Source organism: Lygodium microphyllum, chromosome 22, assembly GCF_053477565.2.
Source record: "Lygodium microphyllum isolate KBCC chromosome 22, Lygodium_microphyllum_v1.1.10, whole genome shotgun sequence".
NCBI classification, from domain to species: Eukaryota; Viridiplantae; Streptophyta; class Polypodiopsida; order Schizaeales; family Lygodiaceae; genus Lygodium; species Lygodium microphyllum.
In genome coordinates this window covers 10,039,109-10,061,214 of record NC_141156.1, presented here as the reverse complement: position 1 = coordinate 10,061,214, position 22,106 = coordinate 10,039,109, and the positions used below count along the sequence as shown (strand labels likewise).

The window sequence follows — 22,106 nt, the reverse complement described above, 5'->3', positions numbered from 1 at the left end:
CTAAAACTAACAATATCTACCTTAACTACTAAAATACCTTACTAATGCCCTTATTTAAAACTGACACTGCTGTTTTTTGTTTATACTTATTTAGAACTAACACTACCATATTACCAAGTATCTATCAACGCTAATTTCTAAATTAAACAAACCACTTAAAACTAGCACCTAACTAATCCCCATATAACCTAATTAGTTTACTTAAAACTAACCTTTAGGGCCATAAATACATACTAATTGACAACATCCTTTCTACATGGCCAACCTAATGATGCATACCTAGACTAAGTATTACATAGCCCACAAGCCAAAATGAGACACTAATTAACAATATTAACTAATGAGGAATTAATAATAAGGGAGGTAAGTATTAAATTAACTAATAAATTAAAGCTAATCAATCAATTATGGAATTAAATTGTTTATAAGGAATTAAATTAACTAAGTAATAAGAAAGGTGAGTATTAAGCTAAGTAATTTTATTATAGTTAATGAATTACTTAGGGAATTAAATTAAACTATTCATCAAGTTAGTTAATTAATGGACTAGTTAGTTTGATGAACAATTAAACTAACTACAATAAACTAACTATTAACTAGTAATAAGTAATTAAGAATAATAAATAGAGTAACTAATTAAGTATTAAACTAAGTTAGCCAACAAATTAGTTACTAATTAAATGAAGTAAAATAACTACAATCAGAGTAACTACTAACTAATAAGGAATATAAGTAACTGACTACGAATTATTAACTAGCAATAAGGAGTTAAACCAACTAACTAATTAAGTTTGCTAATTAATTATTTAGTTAGTTCAATAAACAATTAAATTAACTACTAACTAGAAATAAGGAATTACTAACTTAGTTAAACTAACTACTAATTCCAATTAAGCGAACTAGCAACTAGTAATAATAAGAAATTACTAACTTAGTTAAACTACAGAATTAGCGAGTTATTAATGAATACTAATAACTTAGTTAGTTTAATGAATTAACAATGGACCTAACTTGATGGTGGCATAGTAAGGAACTACTAACTTAGTTAAACTAACAAATTAGTTAGTTTTACTACGAATTTTTAATACATTGCAATTACTTATAATTAACTAATGACATCACAATTAGTTAAACTTCCACCAATGACATCGCAATTAATTACTTACTACTAATAACTAATAATCACTACTAATTACTAACTAGTACTACTGCTAACACACTAACATAAATAATTACATCCCAATTACTTACTAATTTAACTGACATCATCGCAATTACTTACATGTTACTAATTACTAATGATTACTACTAATTGCTAACTAACTCTAGTTAATACAAACTAACTTTAATTACTAACAATTACTTATGATTACTACTACTAAACAATCTAACTTAATAATTATTCATTGAATTGTTATTTACAATGGAAACTCTTAAAAACTGCAAAAACAAGAGGTTCATAACCAACAACTCCTCTCTTTTGTAGTCATTATTTCTACAAAGTGTTAGAGTCTATTGCAACAGTATATATTAAAATCATTTGATGATGACAAAAGCAAAGTGATTCTCTTAGTTATGGGCACTCCATATTTTTAAGCCAATATGAGATCAAGCATCACATCCTTCCCATCACAGAACAATTTACATGTCCTTGGATCACTAAAGATGCTATACATACGAGAGTGGATTTGAATCCATGGAGAGACTATACACAAGAGAGTGTATATTGGACATAATATCCTGCCATCATCTACCAACCTAAATGCTATGTTGTTATAGGGAATCAAGATCCAAACTTGCTTGTCTACAAATTTTGACATGCAAGTGCGATACCATTTGAGATATTAAATCAATATAATGTAATTAAACAAACCATTTGTAAACAAAAGACCTGAGTTTAGGTATCAAAATATAACATTTACAACCATTCCATTGACTTAAATAGTTGCTTCATGAAAATTATCTTAGCACTAGAGTGGACTCCATAGAGACATATATCAATGATCTTGGTGCTAATCACTTTGCATTACAACAATCAAGGGGGTAAGAGAGAGAGAGAGAAAGAGAGAGAGAGAGAGAGAGACACACACACACACACACACACACATATTAATGTCTACAAAATGCCAAATTGACATATGAGACCACAATGTTAGTTGTCATCTAATGTTGTAACTAACCAAATGGAGAATAAACAATACATAGCTAATGGATACAAAATAATCTCAAAACCAAATGCAATGTGCAATTGCTCAAGGGATACTCTCATCCCAACCTCTCTCATGAGTGTGCGTGTGCGTGTGAGAGAGAGAGAATTTTCTTTCCCAAGTATGAAATTCAATAACACATCAATAGACAATCATCCATTCTTGGGTTTTAGGCATGTGCCATTAATTGCCACTTTATAGTCACAAGATTCTTGTTTTTTGCATTGGATTGATCTTTGGCACATTTGATAGACACATAATGCTTTCGCTTTTGTTTCAACCTTAAGTATTTGTGGTCATGTGGGGCATGTTTGAGGATTGTTACTATAGCAAATTACTTCCACAAGATCGACTAGTGTGATCCTTAGAGAGATGGATGCTTCATGGATGGATATCATTTGCACCACCCCAATTGCGCCTACCTTATGATCCTCTTCTTCTATTCTTGTAGCTTTGTCTTTTTGTATTCGATTGGCTCTACATGTGTTTGCTACATGTCTTTGAATATGCTTGGTTGGCCAAAATGCCTTTTACAAATATTTTAACCCATTAATTCAAACTCCATAAAAACAAGAGAAAGATATATATGCTCAATGCAACCCCATGAAAAATGGATACTTTAATAGATTATAAGATAGGTTTATCTTGTTTCTCTACTATAATCAAATACCTAAAAGATTAACATGCATGTGGAAGATTAACATGCATGTGGATGTTATTTCTAAGTGTTACAAACTTGCAACCATTGAGCGTCCTCTTTGGATGCACTTCAAACCTGTGATATGGTACACCCTTTCACATAAGGTTGCTTGGTTCTCTCAATTTATAAAGTACACTCAACATGGCATAAGCGTATTATAAGGCAATGGCTCAATTCATGTACTGCCCTTCATGTGGCATTAGTGTATCACACGAACATGCCATGGTAGGCTTCAATATCACCCTATGATAAGAGCAACCCATGGTAGGTGAAGCTTTCAAATGCAACACCCTCTTTAGGTTTGCTCTCTCACTCTTCATTCAATGAGTTGCTCAAAAAAACCTAATGATAATTGTCTTTGATGAGACTTACAAAACTTAAAGCAAAACCATGTGCATTGCATGCACCTTGCAAGCATTTGATGGGCCTCAAATATGTGTGCAATTAAACTATCTATAAAAGTAGGTTTTTCCTTCTTTGGTATTTTGAAGTATTAGTTTAGAAAATTTAGAAGAGTATAATGTAGCCTTAGCTAAAATATAGTGGCTTAAGGTATATATTAGATGAGAAAGATATAGACTGTAAACATGAGACTAAAGACAATATTAGATACAATTTAAGGGCAAAGAGCAAGCTTTGGAGTAGGATTTTTTTTGCAACCCCTTATTTGTTATTCCACAAGAGTAAGATTTTTTTGGAAACCCCTTATTTTTTGTTCCACATAGTCCATTTGTTCTACCCTTGGCTATAACTGCCACCACTTTCTCTTCCTCCACTACCCCCCCCCCTCTCTCTCTCTCTCTCTCTCTCTCTCTCTCTCTCTCTCTCTCTCTCTCTCTCTCTCTCTCTACATATATATAAACACAATTGCAAAAATGCTTACTAAAGGAACATGTGTAAGTGAAATGCAACAAAACTTGATAAACAAGTAAATAAGGGCCAAAGAAGCACATCAATAAAATTTTGTTGAAAAAATATGCATGGAGGTACCTTGTCCTAAGTCTCACATTTGGAGCCAAAACTTGGTGTCTAAGGTATAAGAGCAAAAATCTAACAACTAGCCCTAAACACCAAACTAACACCAATAAACATTCACATGCAAGCATATATTTTGATGAAAATCTCATTGTTGCACTACAACTATGCACTTGCCTATCAAGTTTCATTGTAAATTACTAAAACTCATGCAATTTCATCTTGCAAAATTTGAACTTTGAACTTCAAAGAACCAACCTTCTGTGCATCAACATCCAACAATTCCCTCATACTAACATCACTTGGCCTTTTAAGTTCAAGCAAATCATCTTGGAGTGGTTGAAATATCATCCTTTAGAATCCCATACTTCGTGGGACTTGGGACAATGTCCTCTTGAGAAATAGCAATGGTCCACATTACTCTTATTGTACCTTATAGCCTTTGCAATGGATGGAGCCATACTAGAAGATCATAATCGATGATAAGTATGTACGACTATTCTTCCTTCATATCCACATTTTCCAATAATCTAAGGGCATCAATAAGTACTCACTCCATTCATTGTGACAAGCATCAATGAGGCAAGATTGAACCATTGAGGATCAATTCCTTGAACAAAGATGGATATTGGCGAGCTAACACTTGTTGTTAACACACTAAAGCATAGCATACTCTTCTAGATTCAAGGGCTCCTCGCTAAGCTCCTACTCATTGTAAGTGGATGGTGAGGGATTTCAAACATGTAACCTTGTCACTCTTCTCATCATCCTCAAGAAGATCGAATATAAGCAAGAAGAAAGAGAGTATAGCATCATGCTCGAGTGCACATGGATTCATGGTAGGATATTCTTTGCAAGATAGCAAAAGCTTGTGCCATGGAGACATGCACCAAGCACCTATCCATCACCTCCTTGTGGTTCCTATCCTATTCCATGTCATACAACACTTATGATGAGGTATCCACGTTAGATTAGGCCTATCAATATTACATGCATGAGGAGCAAAGATGCTCACAAACTTATGTATGACCTTGGAACTCAAGATCAAGCCTTGTCGATAGATGCTTAAGCTGGAGAACCTTCACGAATACCTCAAGGTGACATCACTCCGCAGTCTTGCTGATCCGCATCTCAAGCTCTCTACAAGATTGCCTCTTTTAGTTGACCGTGAGATAAAAGCGTATTCCTACCTCTGCTCTAGTTGTCCTTACAACCAATCACGAGAAAAAGCATTGATAGACATAATCATCGTATGTCTACTGGCATTGCATGGGCTCTGATGCTTTCGCAGCCCGTTACCATCAATAACGACGTGCAAAGATGTTTAGAAATGATGTTAACCTGACGAAGGGAGAACGAGCATAACAAAATACAGCCAGTCCCTCACAAAACGTAAGCATCCTTCCGAATAAACTTGAACTCGAAATTCTTACCAGTTGAGTACTTCTTGTCAAAACACCTTTCCACAGACATTCAACTTCTCTGGGTCGCCACCATCCTTGAGGTGAGCCGTGCCATTTAGAAAGCACAGTAAAACTAAGGTTGAATCTTGTATTCTGAAGTGCAACTTGGTTGAGGGGACCTCGAATAAAGGAAGCAAAAGGAAGAAAACAACGGGGGGGGATCCCGATCTCATGAAGAAGAAGAAGAATGATGCGAATATACAGACTCTTCAGTTTATTAGTTGGAAATATTTCTAGTTTAACAAATAAACCTACAGGTAAGGAAATATCAGTGTATTAGTTGGAAATATTTCTAGTTTAACAAATAAACCTACGGGTGAGGAAATATAGGAAATTCTACACCAGGCCAAAAATAAGACCATGAAAGTAGAGAACTACGTGATTGGCCAAGAGCAAAAGAAAACCGCCCCGTGTAAGGTGGTTATAGTTGCTTTTTATGCGGTGGGCTCCACACACAAGGAGCCAAGGCTTAATCCCACATTCCTTGGTTGTGTTTTTACTACATGCCTGCCCATTGGGTCTATCAATAAAGCAAAAGGGCTAGAAGAAGATGCTTTGGGAAGCAGCCACTCTGTAAGGACCACCCGAGTGATTTGACATTTTGGTTTCCGTGGGGTGTGTGTGTGACTGTAGCCAGCCTAGGTGTTTCAAAGCCATTTTTGCTGAGGGGCAGTACGAAACCCCTTTGACAGAACTGTAAGAACATTCTGGCTTAATAAAGCACACATCCGATCATCGAGCGCTTCTTTATGTACACTGATAGGTGCAGCCCAAAAGTAGGAAGTTACTTACAGTGGTTGTACAAGGATCACAAGTAGATTCGTTCATACAATGTGAGGTAGCAGGTTACAACAATCGGTTGCGCTTCGATGCACGCATTGCACACTCCAAGTCGCCTAAAAGGAATAGGATTTTATCTGCAAGACCTCGTCTGGAGCTTCTCTGATCACCTAGTGAAGAACGACAGGGAGAAGGTTCGTCGGCTGTGGTGTCACGACAACACTCTGTTCGCTGCTGGTCGTTAGAAGGAATAGGACCCTGCTCTGTATCCATGTCATGCGGGAATGCTTCAGTATGTCGTGACCCGAGGTATTGCAAGACCTGACCCTGATAGACGAGTAAATAGTCAAGCCCCTCACGAATGATGGAAGGGTCCCTGTAAAATGAAAACGAAAATATGAGACAAATAACAACTTCCACCAAACAACAGTCTTGCACATCCTTCCCCAGATGGGAAAAACTCAGACATCACACAATTCCTTCGCGATTCAGTCATCCAGCCTGACCAAATTATGCATGATGTGACAACCGCTGAATGAGAATGGATGCCCTCTCGTTGCATAAGAGATAACAGTAACCCTGGGACAAAAATCCTAAAGGCCCTTGCTTTATGGGCTGTGTGCCGAAGAGCAGAGAACTCACATGCCAATTCGCTCACATCTATCCTGAGCTTCGTATGCTGCTTTCCAAGACCTAAATGTTCCCAGCTTTGAAAGACTTTTCCCCCATCTTTGCACATAGAGGCGCTGCCACAACTCTGCTTGCCCAGTGTGATTGCTCCAGCTTCTGCAAACTGCCATCAAAACGTTTCGGTCAAAGAGCATCATTAACATACAAGTATTTCGCTAAATCTGTGCTCATGAAACTTTAATAGGGAACAGCTTTTAAATCTCCAAATGGCCCAAAGACTCCACCAAAGACAGGTCCAGACTCCACACAAGCAACAAGTTCAAATACAGATAATCATACACCACATCCTATAAAGGAAAGTGTGTTTAGGCTGAAGGTTTAGAGAGCTTTTGAATAGTGCAGAAATGTATGGACATGAACACATGTTAACCTGTCTAATTAATTTTCAAAATGCTTGGGTGGCTCCATAAACTAAAGCCATTTTCAAGTTCCCACTCTGCCGGCAGACATGAGACCTCTTTCTACTGATGCAAATTTTTTGCATATGTATAGCCCAGAAAATTCTATTCTGGCAATATCTTGGTAGACATGATACCCTCCTCCAAAACTTCCCCTTTCATGATAATAATCCAGAATGATTTGGTAGGGTTTATTTTCTCAGATAGTCCATACATGACATTTTCACATCATATGGCTTCATTCTGAACATGAAAAGCCGGGTGGGTTTTGATCATAATGTCCCCTGCTTGAGGCCTTAGGAGGTCTTATTCAAAGGCTAAGAATACCAAACCCACACCTTAAAAGCATCACCACTTTTCCTGCTGGTCTGAGTTTTCGACTAATTTGAGTCTTTGAACTGTTGTACCCAGGAATCAATTCACTGTGGCGAGGAATTGACTGTTTTCAAAGCTGAAAAACCACTGATATTAGTGATTAATTGCCAATCAGGACATTCAGACCCAAAACAGGCATGAAGGATGATTACTAGGTTTCCAGATCTCAAAGGTTTTGTCCATAACTCTCATGCTGGAAGGGCTTTTGATGAACAGTGCAGAAAACAAAACCTTAAGTTCATAAGGCAACACAAGAAAGGCTTTTGAGCAACACTGCTTAAAATAAACCTTAATGTTGGAAAGAATTCTAACGAACGCTGTTGGAAACAAAACCTCATAAGGTAGCACAAGAATTATTACTCCACCACTCTCATCGTCTCATGCCTTTAGCTGATATATTGTATTCTGATGTTTATTGCTGGTACTAAGCACTTCCACCAACTTGGTGCACTGCCCAATAATTGTAAGACAAATAACCCTTGTCTAGACCCAGAACTTTATTTCCACACTATGGGGAGGTGATTTTCTCAATATGGCCAGTCTATTCTTGCATATGGCTGGCCTACAACTCAAACTCATTAAGGTGCTCTATGGTGGTGTCAGAAGAAAAATAAGACATAATAATTAGAGACAATGCACAAATTGTGAAGGGGAACAAGAAACCACCATGAGAATCAAAGCATACAACAACTGAGTGCCAGCTTACACACTCCATAGGCTACATCTCCACACCAAGAAAATCTACAAGTGCAAGAATGTGGCCATACAACCTCTTTTTATAGACAAAATGGTGGGATGACCTACGAGAAGTAGGTTAGACAAGACTCAAGAAAAGCAGCCTTTGAATTAGGGATTCACACCCATGAACCTGTGAAATGACCATCCTCAACACATTCTCAGAGCATAGTTGAACTAGGAACAAGAACAGCCAGGTTGCACCGTAGACACTCCAAACATCATCAAGATGAGATACGCCATGGTGATTGCAGCCTAAAGAAGGAATCTAAAGCCACAATCCTCTTTGATGTCAAGCTAGTCAAACTATCACCATCGCACCATGAGTAGCCACACAAGCTCCATTGATAGCTTGCCGTAACAGCTACATGCACTCACTATAGCATAAGCATGCCCTCCAAGTCCCCTCATGTGAGATCATATGAACACATCATGCTGTCCATCCCGCCGTGAACTTGGTTCTCAACACACCAGCCAAGATCTTAAAGTCCTAGAACCTGTGGGCTTGATGATACACATGAAATTCATTGAACATAAAAGGGCATCAGCATGCCCTCTCTCCACCCCCTATCTTCCCCTTTGTGGCTTGGAGCATGTGAGGGTGTGTAGCATCACTAGAGTTAAAAAGAATCAATCACTTGAGCCATCTATAGGCCCAAAGAAAATCAAGATGATGTAGATGTAGACTTCTGCATGATGCCATACTTCAACAAGCATAACCACGATTGCAACTATAGGGAGTGGCAGTAAGTCTTCTACATCTTCATCCTCTTCAGATGTGACACCATATGACACCATTCCATCTCTTCACCTTCACATAAATGACCACCATCGTGCCACATGTCAAGAAAAGTAGAGATTCCTCCAAAAGCCAAAGCAATCTGACGACTTCCATGTAATGCAATAGTAGACACCATAGTACTCAAGGCAACTCTGTGAGTAATATCACCGAAAGAAATCACTCTCAATACAAAAGCATTGATTGAATAGTAATGAAGTGAAATGAGAAATAGATTGCATGTCACCTTGGTTTGCAAGAGTAGCAAAGAAAGTGTGAACACATGCAAAGAACTCGAGCATAAAACATATGACAACAGCAATACTCATGACATAAGCAACAAAGGGATACCCACCTGGATGAACAATCACAAACAGCACTGAAATGGACACTTAAAAGACCTCGAGCATGTGGGGATAGCTACAAAGTAAAACCACATGAACATGGTATTGGCAGTGAATCCATGTTGCAAAACTAACAATGAAACAAAGCCAGCTATCTTGCAATCCATCACAAGCCAAAGGACTATGACCATCGAGCTTGGCAGGTCAATGCACAACATGATTGCTAAGCCACAGATCAACAACAAGCCACCTACCCATCTCTGCAACCAGGGCACTCACAACAACATGCAGAGTGAATGCAAGGTGTTAGCCACCACAACCACGTCACATGAGGCAAGACAACCAGCAATACCAAGCCTCACCTACCCAAACATGCAAACACCAAAGTCGATATACAATAGATCAATGCTAACATGTTAGCAGCACCAAGTCCAAAATGCAATCATGTACATATATAACAGTAGAGAACACTAGACCTAAGTTAGAACCAAACTTGAAAACGCTTCCATAGACGTGTAATATAGAGACCTAGGTATAACCTCTTCCATAGAAAGCTATGGATATGTTGGAAGAGCAATATAGTTCAAAGAAATATATTTCGATGAAATTGTAAATAAGAACACAAATCCACTATGAGAATCAAAGAGTCTAATGGTTGAGTGCCAACTCATACATTCCACATGCAACCTCTCTCCACACCAAGAATTTGCAAATACAAATGTAAGAACATGGCCACACACCCTCTTTTTGTAGACAAAAATGTGGGACGCCCTACGAGAGGTAGGTCAGCCTAGACACAAGAAAAGCAACCCACGGCTTACAGTTTGGGCACCCATGAACCTATGAAATGACCACTTTCAATAGGTGGCTGTTGGGTTGGCCATATCTTGCAGGAAAAACCTTTCCCCTTTAAAGGAAAAGTTTTGTGTCTGTTTGGATCCAACGGAGCAAGTAGTTGAGGACATGGCAACCGACAAGCATTCTTCTTGACCATTTCTACTAGTCAAGTGCTTCCCTTCATCTCACCCCTTTACCTAAAAGTAGTGCCTATCTGTCTCTCTTGAAACTTGGGCACCATCAAAATCAGTATGCTGGATACTATGTACCCCCTCTTATATCTATATTATTACACATATCATTACATCCTTGGCCATCCAAGATGGCTGCTCATGACATTGATCACAACCTTGGGTCTCATGCATGTAGTGCACCTGATGACATGGTCTGTTTTGGACAGCAAGTTAGATGTGCACAAATCACATGATTGAATATGTCACAAGGACGTGAAATTTTGAGATGCTTTAATCTTGTTGATAACATTTGATTAGGTTATTAACCAAATGTGCAAGGTTGTTTAAGCACATGTGATGCACATGGCAGATATTCCATAGTAACAAGCCAAGGACCCCGAGGATGCAATGGGTGTCAAAGGCAAAAGTTGTGATAAGTTATGCCAATTGGGTTATGTTGGTCAGTTGGTATCAAATTGGACTGTAGGGCAGTGGTTTGGCCAATAAGTGTCAGTGGTAAAGACCGAAACCAACCTTCCTCCTCGGATAGGGTAGTAAACAACCTGATTAAGCACTATTTACAACAATTAACAACTTGATTAAGCACTATTTACAGCAATTAATAAATTCACAAAACTAAAATGCACACTTTACCATATAATCTTGGACATTGGACACCCTGTTAGCCCCAAAATTGGCGCCCCTTTCGGTATTTATTTAACTTAATTGAAAAAGAAGTTGATGTACAATGGGATTCTCCCAATCCCTTTCGGTATTTCAACTTTCCTTGCTGTCCAAAATGACCAACAAGTCTTCAATCTGATTCGCCCCTTGATTCAAGCAATCAATTAGCCTTCACCCACTTTGATGTCGATGAAAAATGCCCTAAATTCATTGATTTACTGTTCCCTCCACTTGAATTTGACTAAAAACAACTTCAATCCTATTGAATCCAAGTCTTAGAGCTTCCAATTTTTAGCACGCTTCCCGAGGTTTCTACTAAACCCTAATTTCTACTACGAATTAGGATTTACAACCAAGAAATCTGAAATTTCTAAACCTCTAGCAATCTCAATGCTTTAATATTTGGAGCAAGGCTGTAGAAAGGTTGGGAGATGAGAGAGAATGCTGAGGAGAGAGGAAATTCAAACTTTCTTCGAGAAGAATTGAAGAAAATCTATCATTTACTGCTCTTGCACTATCACAACAGCTTGCGAATGCAAAGAATTGAAGAAAATCAACCATTTACTGTTGCTGCCCTGTCTTAACAGCCTGTAGATATTGTCACCTGCTATTGATTGGTCTTCTCCTACTCTTAGCTGCATCAAAAGGTCCTCCAATGGCTGCAAATCAAACCAACAACATCTCCTCTCTCTTTCTTGCAAGCTAAATCCACTCAAATACCTCTCTCCAACCTCTAAAGACGTTTTTCAATCTTGCATGGGCAATTTTGACAATTGGCAACCTTTCCAAATAGTTTTTTCAACATTATCCATAATTAAATATTAATTTTCAATCTTTAAATACTAAAAATTAATCTAATAATTATTTTGATGCCTTGAAAAATAGGCCAATAATTAAATTGGCTAAGCAACTTTCATTTCCAATTATCTCTGCACCATCTTTGACCATCAAATTGGCGTTAGGTACCATTAAACACTTATTTAGTGTCACCAACAACTGACACTTATGGCCAAATGAATGACCCAAGCAAACAACTGGCACCAGATACCACCAAGTACCTATGCAACATAACTTATAGCAACTTTTGCCTTTGACATCCTGTGATTTCCTCGGTTCTTGGGCTCGTAAATTTACTCTAACTCCAATTACATCTCACATCTGCAACATTTACTTAACCATGTGATTAAAAATTAATCCACATGTTAAGTGAGGTTTCAAAAATACATATCATTATGACAAGTGACACTAAGGAATAGCATTAATTAATTTATTAATATCAGTCTAAGGGTCAAAAAAAGTCGAAAACCACTCTAAGTTACAAATGCCCTAGCCAATTTAATTATAGATAGACACATTTAATTTTAGGTAGGGTCAAAATGACTTAAATTAATTTTTAAGATTATTTAAATCTGAAAATTAATTAAATGGCTAGATAATGCTAAAAAATCGGTTTAGAAGACTACTAGTTAGCAAAAATGCCCATGCAAATTGAGAAAACGTTTTTGGAAACTGGGTGACAAGTCTCAACCATTCAATCAGTTTACAGCTTACGAGAGGGAGAGAGAGAGCTACTAGTTCATTTTGTGATCAGAGAACAACAATTTGCTACAGAAAACAACCATCTGGGAGCCTCAAAAGGTAAGGAACAGCAAGAAGTCACCTTCTAAGGGCTGGCAACAACATTGTTGATCAGGTGACAGCATTTTGGAAATACTTAACAGTGGATGACTGCATTAAATGCAGGCAGGAGCAAGCAACAGGTAAAATTTAGGATTTTCTCGTCGCAAAGGCAATCAGATTTCTCTCTCATTTTGGCTTAGGGTTTTCTCGTTGCAAAAGCAATCAGATTTCTCTCTCATCTTAGCTTTCTCTCACCTTCTCCAATCTATTATTAAGAGATCTTTGCATTTCTCAACCATTTTGAGCAAATCTCAACCAAATTTGATGGACAACAGAAAAATCTCTACTATAAACCCTAAAATTTTACAAAAATTAGGGTTTGATAGCCACCTCAAGACCTGTGCCAATTGGTGAAGCATCATACATTAAATTCAACACTTGAAATTTGTGTAATTGTTGGAGAATTCAAATGCCAATCCAATCATTGTAATTTGGGACAGCATTTGGTCAACTGTTGGTTTCATTTGTGCAAGTCTTGGGTAAAAAATCAAGGGGCAATCAACCCAAATTAATTGCTAATTGTTACTACAGCAAAGAGGCTTTTTGAAACAACAAAGAAGATTGCGAATCTCAACTTATACTCATTCCATTAGCAATCAAGTTAAAGAAATACGGAAAGGGGTGCCAATTTCGAGGCCAACAAGATGTCCAATGTCCAAGATTATTAAGGTAATTTGTGCATTTTAAGTTATATTCATTTGTTGATTGCTATAGTTAAGTGCTTAATCAAGGAATTACCGCTCTTTCTGAGAAGGAAGGCTGGGTTCAAAATACATGTGCAATTGGAAGTTAGTTTGCACTCATGAGGACAGTGCGAACATGAGTTTATAGTTGCTTGCACCACGTGGCTTGAGAAGCCAGACTGGAATATCCAAGGCTGAGCGAGACCAAGTGAAGGCTGATCATGACCAAACAACATGTTGTGCTAGATTGGGCAGGGACATGATGTGAGCCACTAAAATTAAGGCAAGCATTGAATAAAATTAATGTGCATTAATGCCAATTTTATTCTCCTTAAAACTGCCCCAAAAAGCAATTAATGCTAAATACAAAAATTCGAAGCCTTTATTTTAGAACAATGCGACAAATGGCCCAAAATTGTCTACATCCTATCCAAATCCTCATTTTACTTTATTACACTTTCAACTTTCAACCACCTATCCTCCCCACTCCTCCCCATACCCATCCAAAGCTGCTGCCATCATCAGCTATTGCCACCATGTTGGAGGACATTGCCATCAATCAAGGAAGTTGTCTTACAACCACCCGGCTTGTTACCATCAACTTGGAGCAATCATCACCCTGCTGTTCATATTTTCCACGTGTTGCTGCAATTTCAGCTGCCCACCCTGCCTTTTCTAGTCCGCTGACAACATCATCCGTACTGTCTACGTCATCATCATCAACCTACCATTCGTCTGGAGCTGCATTTTCAGCCTGCTGATCTGTTTTTTTCTAGTCTGCATCCTCGATATCAAGTCTCCTCTAGAGGATTGTGTTTTGCTCCCTCTACTCCTGCCCACGTCATCATCAGCCTTAGTGGACTGCCACCACTGCATTTCCAGATCTATCACACGTACGGCATTCTCTCAAAGCTGTTCTCAAAATCTCAACACCACTCTGAGCTCACCTCTGTTAACAGATTGTACATCTCATGGGTATTAGAGCTTGTTTTAATGGGAATTTCCTTGATTTGTGCCAAGGAGGGTTGTAGATGGCCACCCTGATTTTGGGCACCACTCCACTTTTTTTTTAGTGCTGCCCAATTGGTCCTCCACTTTGGTATCTTTATTGCCTATTTATAGGCAAGCTCCCTCCTCATTCATTCACTTAGTTGCTTCATGGTGGAGAGAAGGAGACCAAGCCCACTATTGTTTACTTGGAGCCTGAGCTTTGCACTGTCTTGTGCCTTGGTATTTGGATTCCATTTCCCGAGCATATCCTTCTCTTGAGTTCATTTGTTCTTTGCAGTGTTTTTCTTTGTGTTTTGTGTCTGTGCAGTCTATTACTACAGTTTCTCATGCTTCCATCACTGCCCCCTATTCTAGCATGGTATCAAACATCTGTGTGATAGTTTCTTGTGTTGTTTTTCACTGCAGGTCTGCATTTACCCTATTCAGTGCTGATTTGGCCAGCATTTAACTGCTGCCTGCTGCTGTGCACATTTCCCAAGGCCCAAGGCTGACATCAGTCCCTGCAGAATCGACCTGTTTGCTGCCACAACAGCCAGCATTTTATGGTCTCTTCTGATGCAACAGCCCCTGTATTTTTATTTGCTGACTCTCCTACCAGGCTGGGCAACCTGCACAACCTGTTTCACACCTGATTTTCTCTGTATTTATGATCCAGCAGCCTATATTTACAGTTCACAACCTCTTTCAAGGCTATGTGAGTCTTTTGGTGTTGCCTGACTGCTTTTGCATCATCCTCGATATCAAGTCTCCTCTGGAGGATTGTGTTTTGCTCCCTCTACTCCTGCCCACATCATCATCAGCCTTGGTGGACTGCCGCCATTGCATTTCCGGATCTATCACAAGTACAACACTCTCTCAAAGCTGTTCTCAACATCTCAACACCAGTCTAAGCTCACCTCTGTTAACAAATTGCAGACCTCATGGGTATTAGAGCTTGTTTTAATAGGCATTTCCTTGCTTTGTGCCAAGGAGGGTTGTGACTGGCCGCCCTGATTTTGGGCTTGTATTTTGTGTTTGTGCAGTCTATTACCACAGTTTCTCACACTTCTATTGCTACCCCCTATTCTGACATGGTATTAAACTTCTGTGTGAGTTTCTTGTGCTGTTTTCTGCTGAAGGTCTGCATTTACCCTGTTCAGTGCTGATTTGGCCTGCATTTAACTGCTGCCTGCTGCTGTGCACATTTCCCAAGGAGGACATCAGTCCCTGCATAATCGACCTGTTTGCTGTCACAACAGCCTGCATTTTCTGGTCTCTTCTGATGCAACAGCCCCTACATTTTTATTTACTGGCTTTCCTGCCAGGATGGGCAATCACATTGGGCATTGCACCTCCTGTCTTAGGCCTGATTTCTCTGTATTTATGATCCAGCAGCCTACATTTACAGTTCACAACCTCTTTCAGGGCTAGGTGACAGTCTTTTGGTGCTGCCTGACTGCTTTTGGTGGCTGTAAACTGTGCACCTGCACCCGGAATTGACCTCCTTGCGTGCTGATCTATTTCAGTTTTTTTTCAGCTGTCGCTTGGTTTGTGCTAGTTAGGATTCAGCAACAGCCTCGAGAAAAGCGTGCCAAAAATTGAAAGCTCCAAGACTTGGATTCAACAGGGATGAAACTATTTTTAACCTATTCAAGTGAAAGGACCAGCAAATCATTGAATTTAGGGCATTTTCCATCTCCATCAAAGTGGCTAAAGGCCAATTGATTGCCCAAATCAAGGGGCAAATCAGATTAAAGACTTCCTAGTCATTTTGAACAACAAGGGGAGTTGGAATACCGAAAGGGATTGGGAGAATCCCATTGTACATCAACTTCTTCTTCAATTAAGTTAAATAAATACCGAAAGGAGCACCGGTTTTAGGGCCAACAAGGTATCCAATATCCAAGATTATATGGTAAAGTATACATTTCAGTTTTGTGAATTTGTTAATTGCTGTAAATAGTGCTTAATCGGGTTATTTACCACCCTATTTGAGAAGAAAGACTGATTTCAGAGGTCCCTTACTCTTGGGAGAGTAACATTGTCAAGCTCATGTAAGGTCCATTACCTAAATTTCACTCTCAATTGCAACCCTTTGACATTGTATTTAAGTGATGGCACTTGGGCTCACTCAATTCTCAAATGCCTCCTATGCAACTCGTAATAAAACTCACCAAATCAACTTGACATGAGCTCCAAAATATCTAATTGGGATGACGTAAAGGTCAAGTTGACAAAATACCAACGTTGACTTGCCAAGTTTACAACCACCAGATTTTCAAAGTCCAATGGTGATCGAGTCACCTTTGTTTCTTAACAAGTTGCCACTTACATATTTCAATTTCATACAATAAGTCATATCACAATTGCCAACATTCTATGAATTGAACTATCCATTCTCATACTATACATTATTTGACCAAGTTTATAAAAAACCCACTTTGTTATCTTTAAGAAGAAATCTTGCTTCCTCTCCACATGAAGGAAAAGCAAGGGAAAGGCAAGAACAATGTCCAATCTAAAAAGACTAGTGATGAGTAAGATAACCCCTAATCAAGTCTAAAACAAGGTTATCAAAATGTACCCAAGAATCATAGGTTTTGCCAACATTGCCAAAAGCCAAGCCATTTCAACGATGAGTGTTGATCTAAAGCCAAGGTCACCTAGCCCAAATCCCACCTACATGAACCTCAATCGCACTTGCTAAAGTAACCCCCCTCAAGAGCGGTGGCCAACCTCAAGCCCAAGGCTAATGGAGACCCAAGGTCATATGGTCACTAGATAACAATTACGATCCATGCCCTTCTCGACTCCAAATTGGTTAGCTAGACCATCAAGGAACTTTGGTCCACAAGCCCACCTTGACTTTGTAGAGATGTATGATAATGAGAGCTTCGTACACATCTATAAGTTACCTCCCGACAAGTCTTCCATACAAGCCCACCCCACCCTTCCATGTGCCCATCACCCCAAATGGATAGTGGACAATGGAGCTACAAACCATATATCATTGCTTAAGGACATCTTCGTCTCTTGTAAGCCGATTGCAAATAGCATCCAAACTCCAATGCAAAAACAACTCCTCAACCAAGATCCTAGGTATGGGTAAAGTCAAGCTTAATACTAACCAAGGCCCAAATCTTGCTATGTTAAACAATGTGGTATTATGCATCTCAACTTGGGATCAATCTATTGCTCATCCATCAAATTTGCCTCATTGAGAGAGTTTTCTTCACTACCATTACGATTGAGGTCATTGATGACAAGACCAATCTAGTGATAACTTGAGGTGAAGTACACCATAATGGCCATTATTTGATGCCCCAATTTCTCTCCCAACCAATCACTAAGGGCTTCAAGTTTCATCATATACAAGGTTTTTGGTTGCAACCAAGTCACCTTTGAAAGAGCGTCTTTGGCATTTTAGGCTAGGCCACCTTGGATACAATTCTCTTCAAGAGCTATTGTGACAGCAATTGGTGGTCTTCCACACAAACGTGCATTGAGCTTGTTAATTACGCAAACAACACCACATGCCATTTTCACAACAATCAACTCATAGAGCCCGAAGACTACTATAGTTGATTCATTTGCACTCAAGTGGTAAATCATCCATACTACCATTGAATGGATCACAATATATATATTTCATTGTGCATGATTTTAACCACTAGATGTAGGTGAACGAAGTTACAACCTACTTTTCCACTTGTGTGCAATTCCTTCAAAATTAGATGGGTGTCCACATAGGGACAACAAGAAGCGATCACAATGGTGAATTCGTCTCTCACAAATTTAGTAAGCTATTAGAACTAGGCAACCAATGTTAACTCACCTCTACCAACTCACCTTCTCAAAATGTAGTGGAGCACAAGAATCAAACTATTATAAACATAGCACACTCCAAGTTTGTAGCTACACCACTTGAGCACCTATATTCAAAGCAATTATATTACAGCATACCTTCTAACCTAGTGCACAACAAGAGTGGTGCGATTAAAAGTTAGTATGTATTAACATCAATTTTATTCTCCTTAAACAAGCCCAAAAAACAATTAATGTTGATCACCAAAAAATAGAAAGCTTTAATTTTCAACAACATGATAAATTCTCTTAGCTTCCCCCCTTTTTTTTGCATTATGCGATTAAGACCTAGTGCCTTGTCGTTGATTTTAGAGCCAATTCTTGATGATTGAGCAAAGAAATGATTCAAATCAAAGGATTCCACAAAAGTTATCATATCTTCTATAGAAGTACTACAAGGATCCAAGAAGAGCTCACAATGCAAGCGAAGTCAACACACATGGAGGTGACAATGCTTTAGTAGAAGCTTATTGTTCTTTAAAGCCAACTAAATTATTCTTGATTGACAATCTCAATGACTCTTTGATAGATTCATACCTCATGACCTATGCAACTAGTTACTACATTCAAGAGAAGCATGCAAAGTTTGAACATCCTGATTCTTAACCAATTTTTTGTTGTGAACACCAAAGAGAAGGGCAAGGCCATGAGCATGGGGGAGATGAGGGTCCTCTAATTTGAGCATGCCCCAAGAATAGGATGGTTAAGTATTTTTGTACATAGGACTCACGGCTTATTTGTATGACATCTCACAAGATCCCCTCTCTTGGACTGAAGATCCTAGTTAGCGCAATTTGCACAATACAATCATGTGGACTGATGGTATGAACATCACTCCTTCTGATGGAAGCTTGGCCCAATATGTTGTTGGCCCCAAACTCAAAGGTGACTCTATGACCAAAAGGTAAGTCCTTTATGTTTCTTCGTATGTTGTATGGCTTGTGCCAGGTCATATGTGCAATTGAAGATCTATCAAGGTGTTTCATTGATATCAGAGTGGCAACCTACACTCTACCTTGTATCATGGCAACATGCACAAAACCATTGAAGCTCATGGAATGTTATGGTTTGCTCAATGAGTCTACTCCACTCTGCTATAAGGTGGCATGGGATGATAGTAGCAAGAGGTAGACATGGGGAACACATGCAAGCAGACTGTGAGTATAGTGAATTTTCATTTACCCCTTACTTATGGTTGCAGGTTATTTTCCTCCCATTTTCCGCTCACCAAGCATGTGAAGGTCGCTCGAGGAGCTCACACTCCAAGGCTGTGGCCAACAAACCTTCATTTCTGCTCAGTATAGAAGACCTGTGTCCTTTGTTTTGTGGGCATTTTCCATATCGTTTCAGTTGTACATTTCATGCTTTTCACCATTGTCTACTTCATACATAGAAATTTGATCATAGTCCTTCATACATGGACATAAGATAACATCTCTACCTCGAAGACAAATATTTCACTCTAAAACCTAGCTTTAAGTCTGCACATGTGGATCGCTAATACAGCATACTCTGTCTGAAACACAGCTCGGCGACTGAAATGGCTTTATAGCACTCTTAAGGACTGCCTAACTGCCTTCATCACAAACATACTGTCCAAAATACACAGACAGGTTGCATTAGTGCACACAAGAGTCAGGTGAACCTCCTGCTATCTTCCAAAGGTGACCCATTTCCTAATCCCGAATCTGCTACTGCTTCACCATCCTCCTTGCAATAAAATCTCATAGAACATTTTCCATAAAATACTGCTCTAATTCAATCATTAAAAATGAAGTAGCTTTTTAGCAAGATTGAAGGAGAAATATATGAGTGCAGGCATGCTGTTGTAGGATGGTGAAACCTCCTGGCCCAACTTTTATTGCCGTTCCCCTTCATGGGAGAGTATATCTACATAACCAGCAATTCGACCCTTTTTTGTGGCACATTGCAATCAGAAAATAAATGAACCTAAGAAAGTCATATGTTTGTGTGCCATAACGTTGGAGGTTAAGAACTGCTTGAGCAGCAGATGTAGATATGATGGTTACTTCTTAGCAAGGTTGCAGCTTTAGGTAACTCCATTTTACCAAGATGTAAGACCATACAAATGCAAATAAAAGGACCTTAAAATATACATTTTCCCTTTTGATCTTGTCCAAGGCATTTTGGAAAGGTTCTCTAAGAGTTCGTCATAAAGAGAAAATGTCGTAAAATAAAAGGATTTTAAAATATATATTTTCCCTTTTGATCTTGTCCAAGGTATTTTGCAAAGCTTCTCTAAGAGTTCGTCATAAAGGTAAATTTTTTCTTACAAGGGAAGCCTGTAATGCATGCGAATCCATAAGCCTTATAAAATGCTTGCTGTACCAACGATGATTTGGGAGAGAACTGTTCACTATTTCAATCATGAGGCGCTTCAACACAGAATCAGTTAACAAGAGAGAAGCCGCTCGAGTCATAAGCTGCAAATCTCCCAACACATATCCTAACTTCATTCCCGTTCATGGTTCTGCCGGTTTGGAGCCTGGACCTGGAAGCACATATACCCGGGAAATGCTCGAGCACACGTGCACATGTGCAAGCGCACAGTATACTCTTTGATTATCGACACAAAAAATAGATAAGGACAATATCTGCTTTTTTCAGAGAGAGGAATAATTTCTGGATAGCTTGCGAAGTTGCGAACATGAAAGCAGACAGTATTGTGGATTTTCCTTTCTCACGTACTTTCCACATAGAACAACCAATTAACTGGGATCGACTTGGTTTGGTATAAGCATGAGAGTTCCTAAAAGAGAATGGGAATCTGTAACATGGATAAGGGATTACAGGCACCTTTCCTGAGACGAACGTAATATCTAGGCAATGTGTCGATGCACTTCAATAAGTGCACAAAGGGACAATTCAACGAAGGACAATGTGGATAACGAATAGGTTGAGCTGTTCATCAGATCTAAGCAAGTCTTTCATACCATAGGCATGAACTATCAGGATATTATCATACCAGAAATGGAGATCAGGAACTCAAGGGGTGAACTTTCTGAAAGCACACGCAGATTTGGAGGATACATGGAGCACTGACGCAGGAAATGTGAACATTCGCTGCGGAGTTAATTTCGCGTTACAAAAATGGCAATGGAAAATGCAGGATAATGGAGATCTGGACATTTCAAACTGCGGATAAATGGACGCGTCACGCAGGAAACTAAAACTCAACCGCATGCAAAGTACATAGGCATGAACAAATTCGGTGAAAATGCTAACATTGCGAAGCTCTTGATCACATACCACGACATTAAAATGAAATTCTCTGCCACGGGAATTGCTCTGAGAGAGAGAAAGAGAGAAGAGAGACCGAGAGCAGCGCAGGCCAGGTTACGATAATCGAGCATCGAGAAGATCCGCAAGCAAAGCTCCGCAGGCAACTCTTCCATGATTGTGGATGAAGCTTGACAAATATGAAAGCTCAAACCAGGAAAATGGACAGTCCCGTAATAGCCGCGTCTTCTTCGTCTTCTTCTTCTTCTCCTCGTGCTACAGCTGTGGACCGAAATCAGAGCTCAAAGGCAGAGATCTAATGGCGTTAAAACGGAAAGAGAATGCGCCTGGCAATTTGCTTGTTTTTTCCGCACGATGATGACGTGGACGCTTACTCCGCGCGCATATGAGAAAAGCGCTCCTTTCAAGCGACGGTTGGCTTTTTCGCCTAAATAAAAAAGTTTTTTGAATTCGAAATTTCGACCTCCCATCTACATTTTTGCCCGTGTT

The 22,106-nt window shown here is 39.1% G+C and overlaps 1 protein-coding gene across 2 annotated transcripts; it reads right to left on the bottom strand.

Moving 5' to 3' along the window:
• Nucleotides 1-5,739: 5,739 nt before the first annotated feature.
• LOC148016886 (uncharacterized) lies at nt 5,740-21,967 on the bottom strand. 2 transcript variants are annotated; one of them, XR_015687945.1, is made up of 4 exons: nt 21,694-21,967; nt 6,768-6,918; nt 6,138-6,501; nt 5,740-6,039 (listed from the first exon to the last, which is right to left on the bottom strand). XR_015687945.1 is itself a non-coding variant. In XM_087663354.1 (3 exons), exons 1-3 carry the CDS (start codon nt 21,770-21,772, stop codon nt 6,192-6,194), a joined length of 540 nt encoding a protein of 179 aa, XP_087519480.1. In that variant the 5' UTR covers nt 21,773-21,965; the 3' UTR covers nt 5,740-6,191. The 2 variants fall into 2 exon arrangements, 1 of the variants encoding a protein (XP_087519480.1); XM_087663354.1 differs by having other exon boundaries at nt 5,740-6,501; nt 21,694-21,965.
• Between the last annotated feature and the right edge of the window lie 139 nt (nt 21,968-22,106).

Excerpts from the sequence above, each read along its gene's own strand:
- LOC148016886 (XM_087663354.1), bottom strand. The coding sequence starts at position 21,772 with ATGGAAGAGTTGCCTGCGGAGCTTTGCTTGCGGATCTTCTCGATGCTC. Across the intron at positions 6,919-21,693 it reads CCTGGCCTGCGCTGCTCTCG|TTTGCAGAAGCTGGAGCAAT; the intron begins GTCTCTCTTCTC and ends TTTTGATGGCAG. Across the intron at positions 6,502-6,767 it reads AGATGTGAGCGAATTGGCAT|GGACCCTTCCATCATTCGTG; the intron begins GTGAGTTCTCTG and ends TTCATTTTACAG.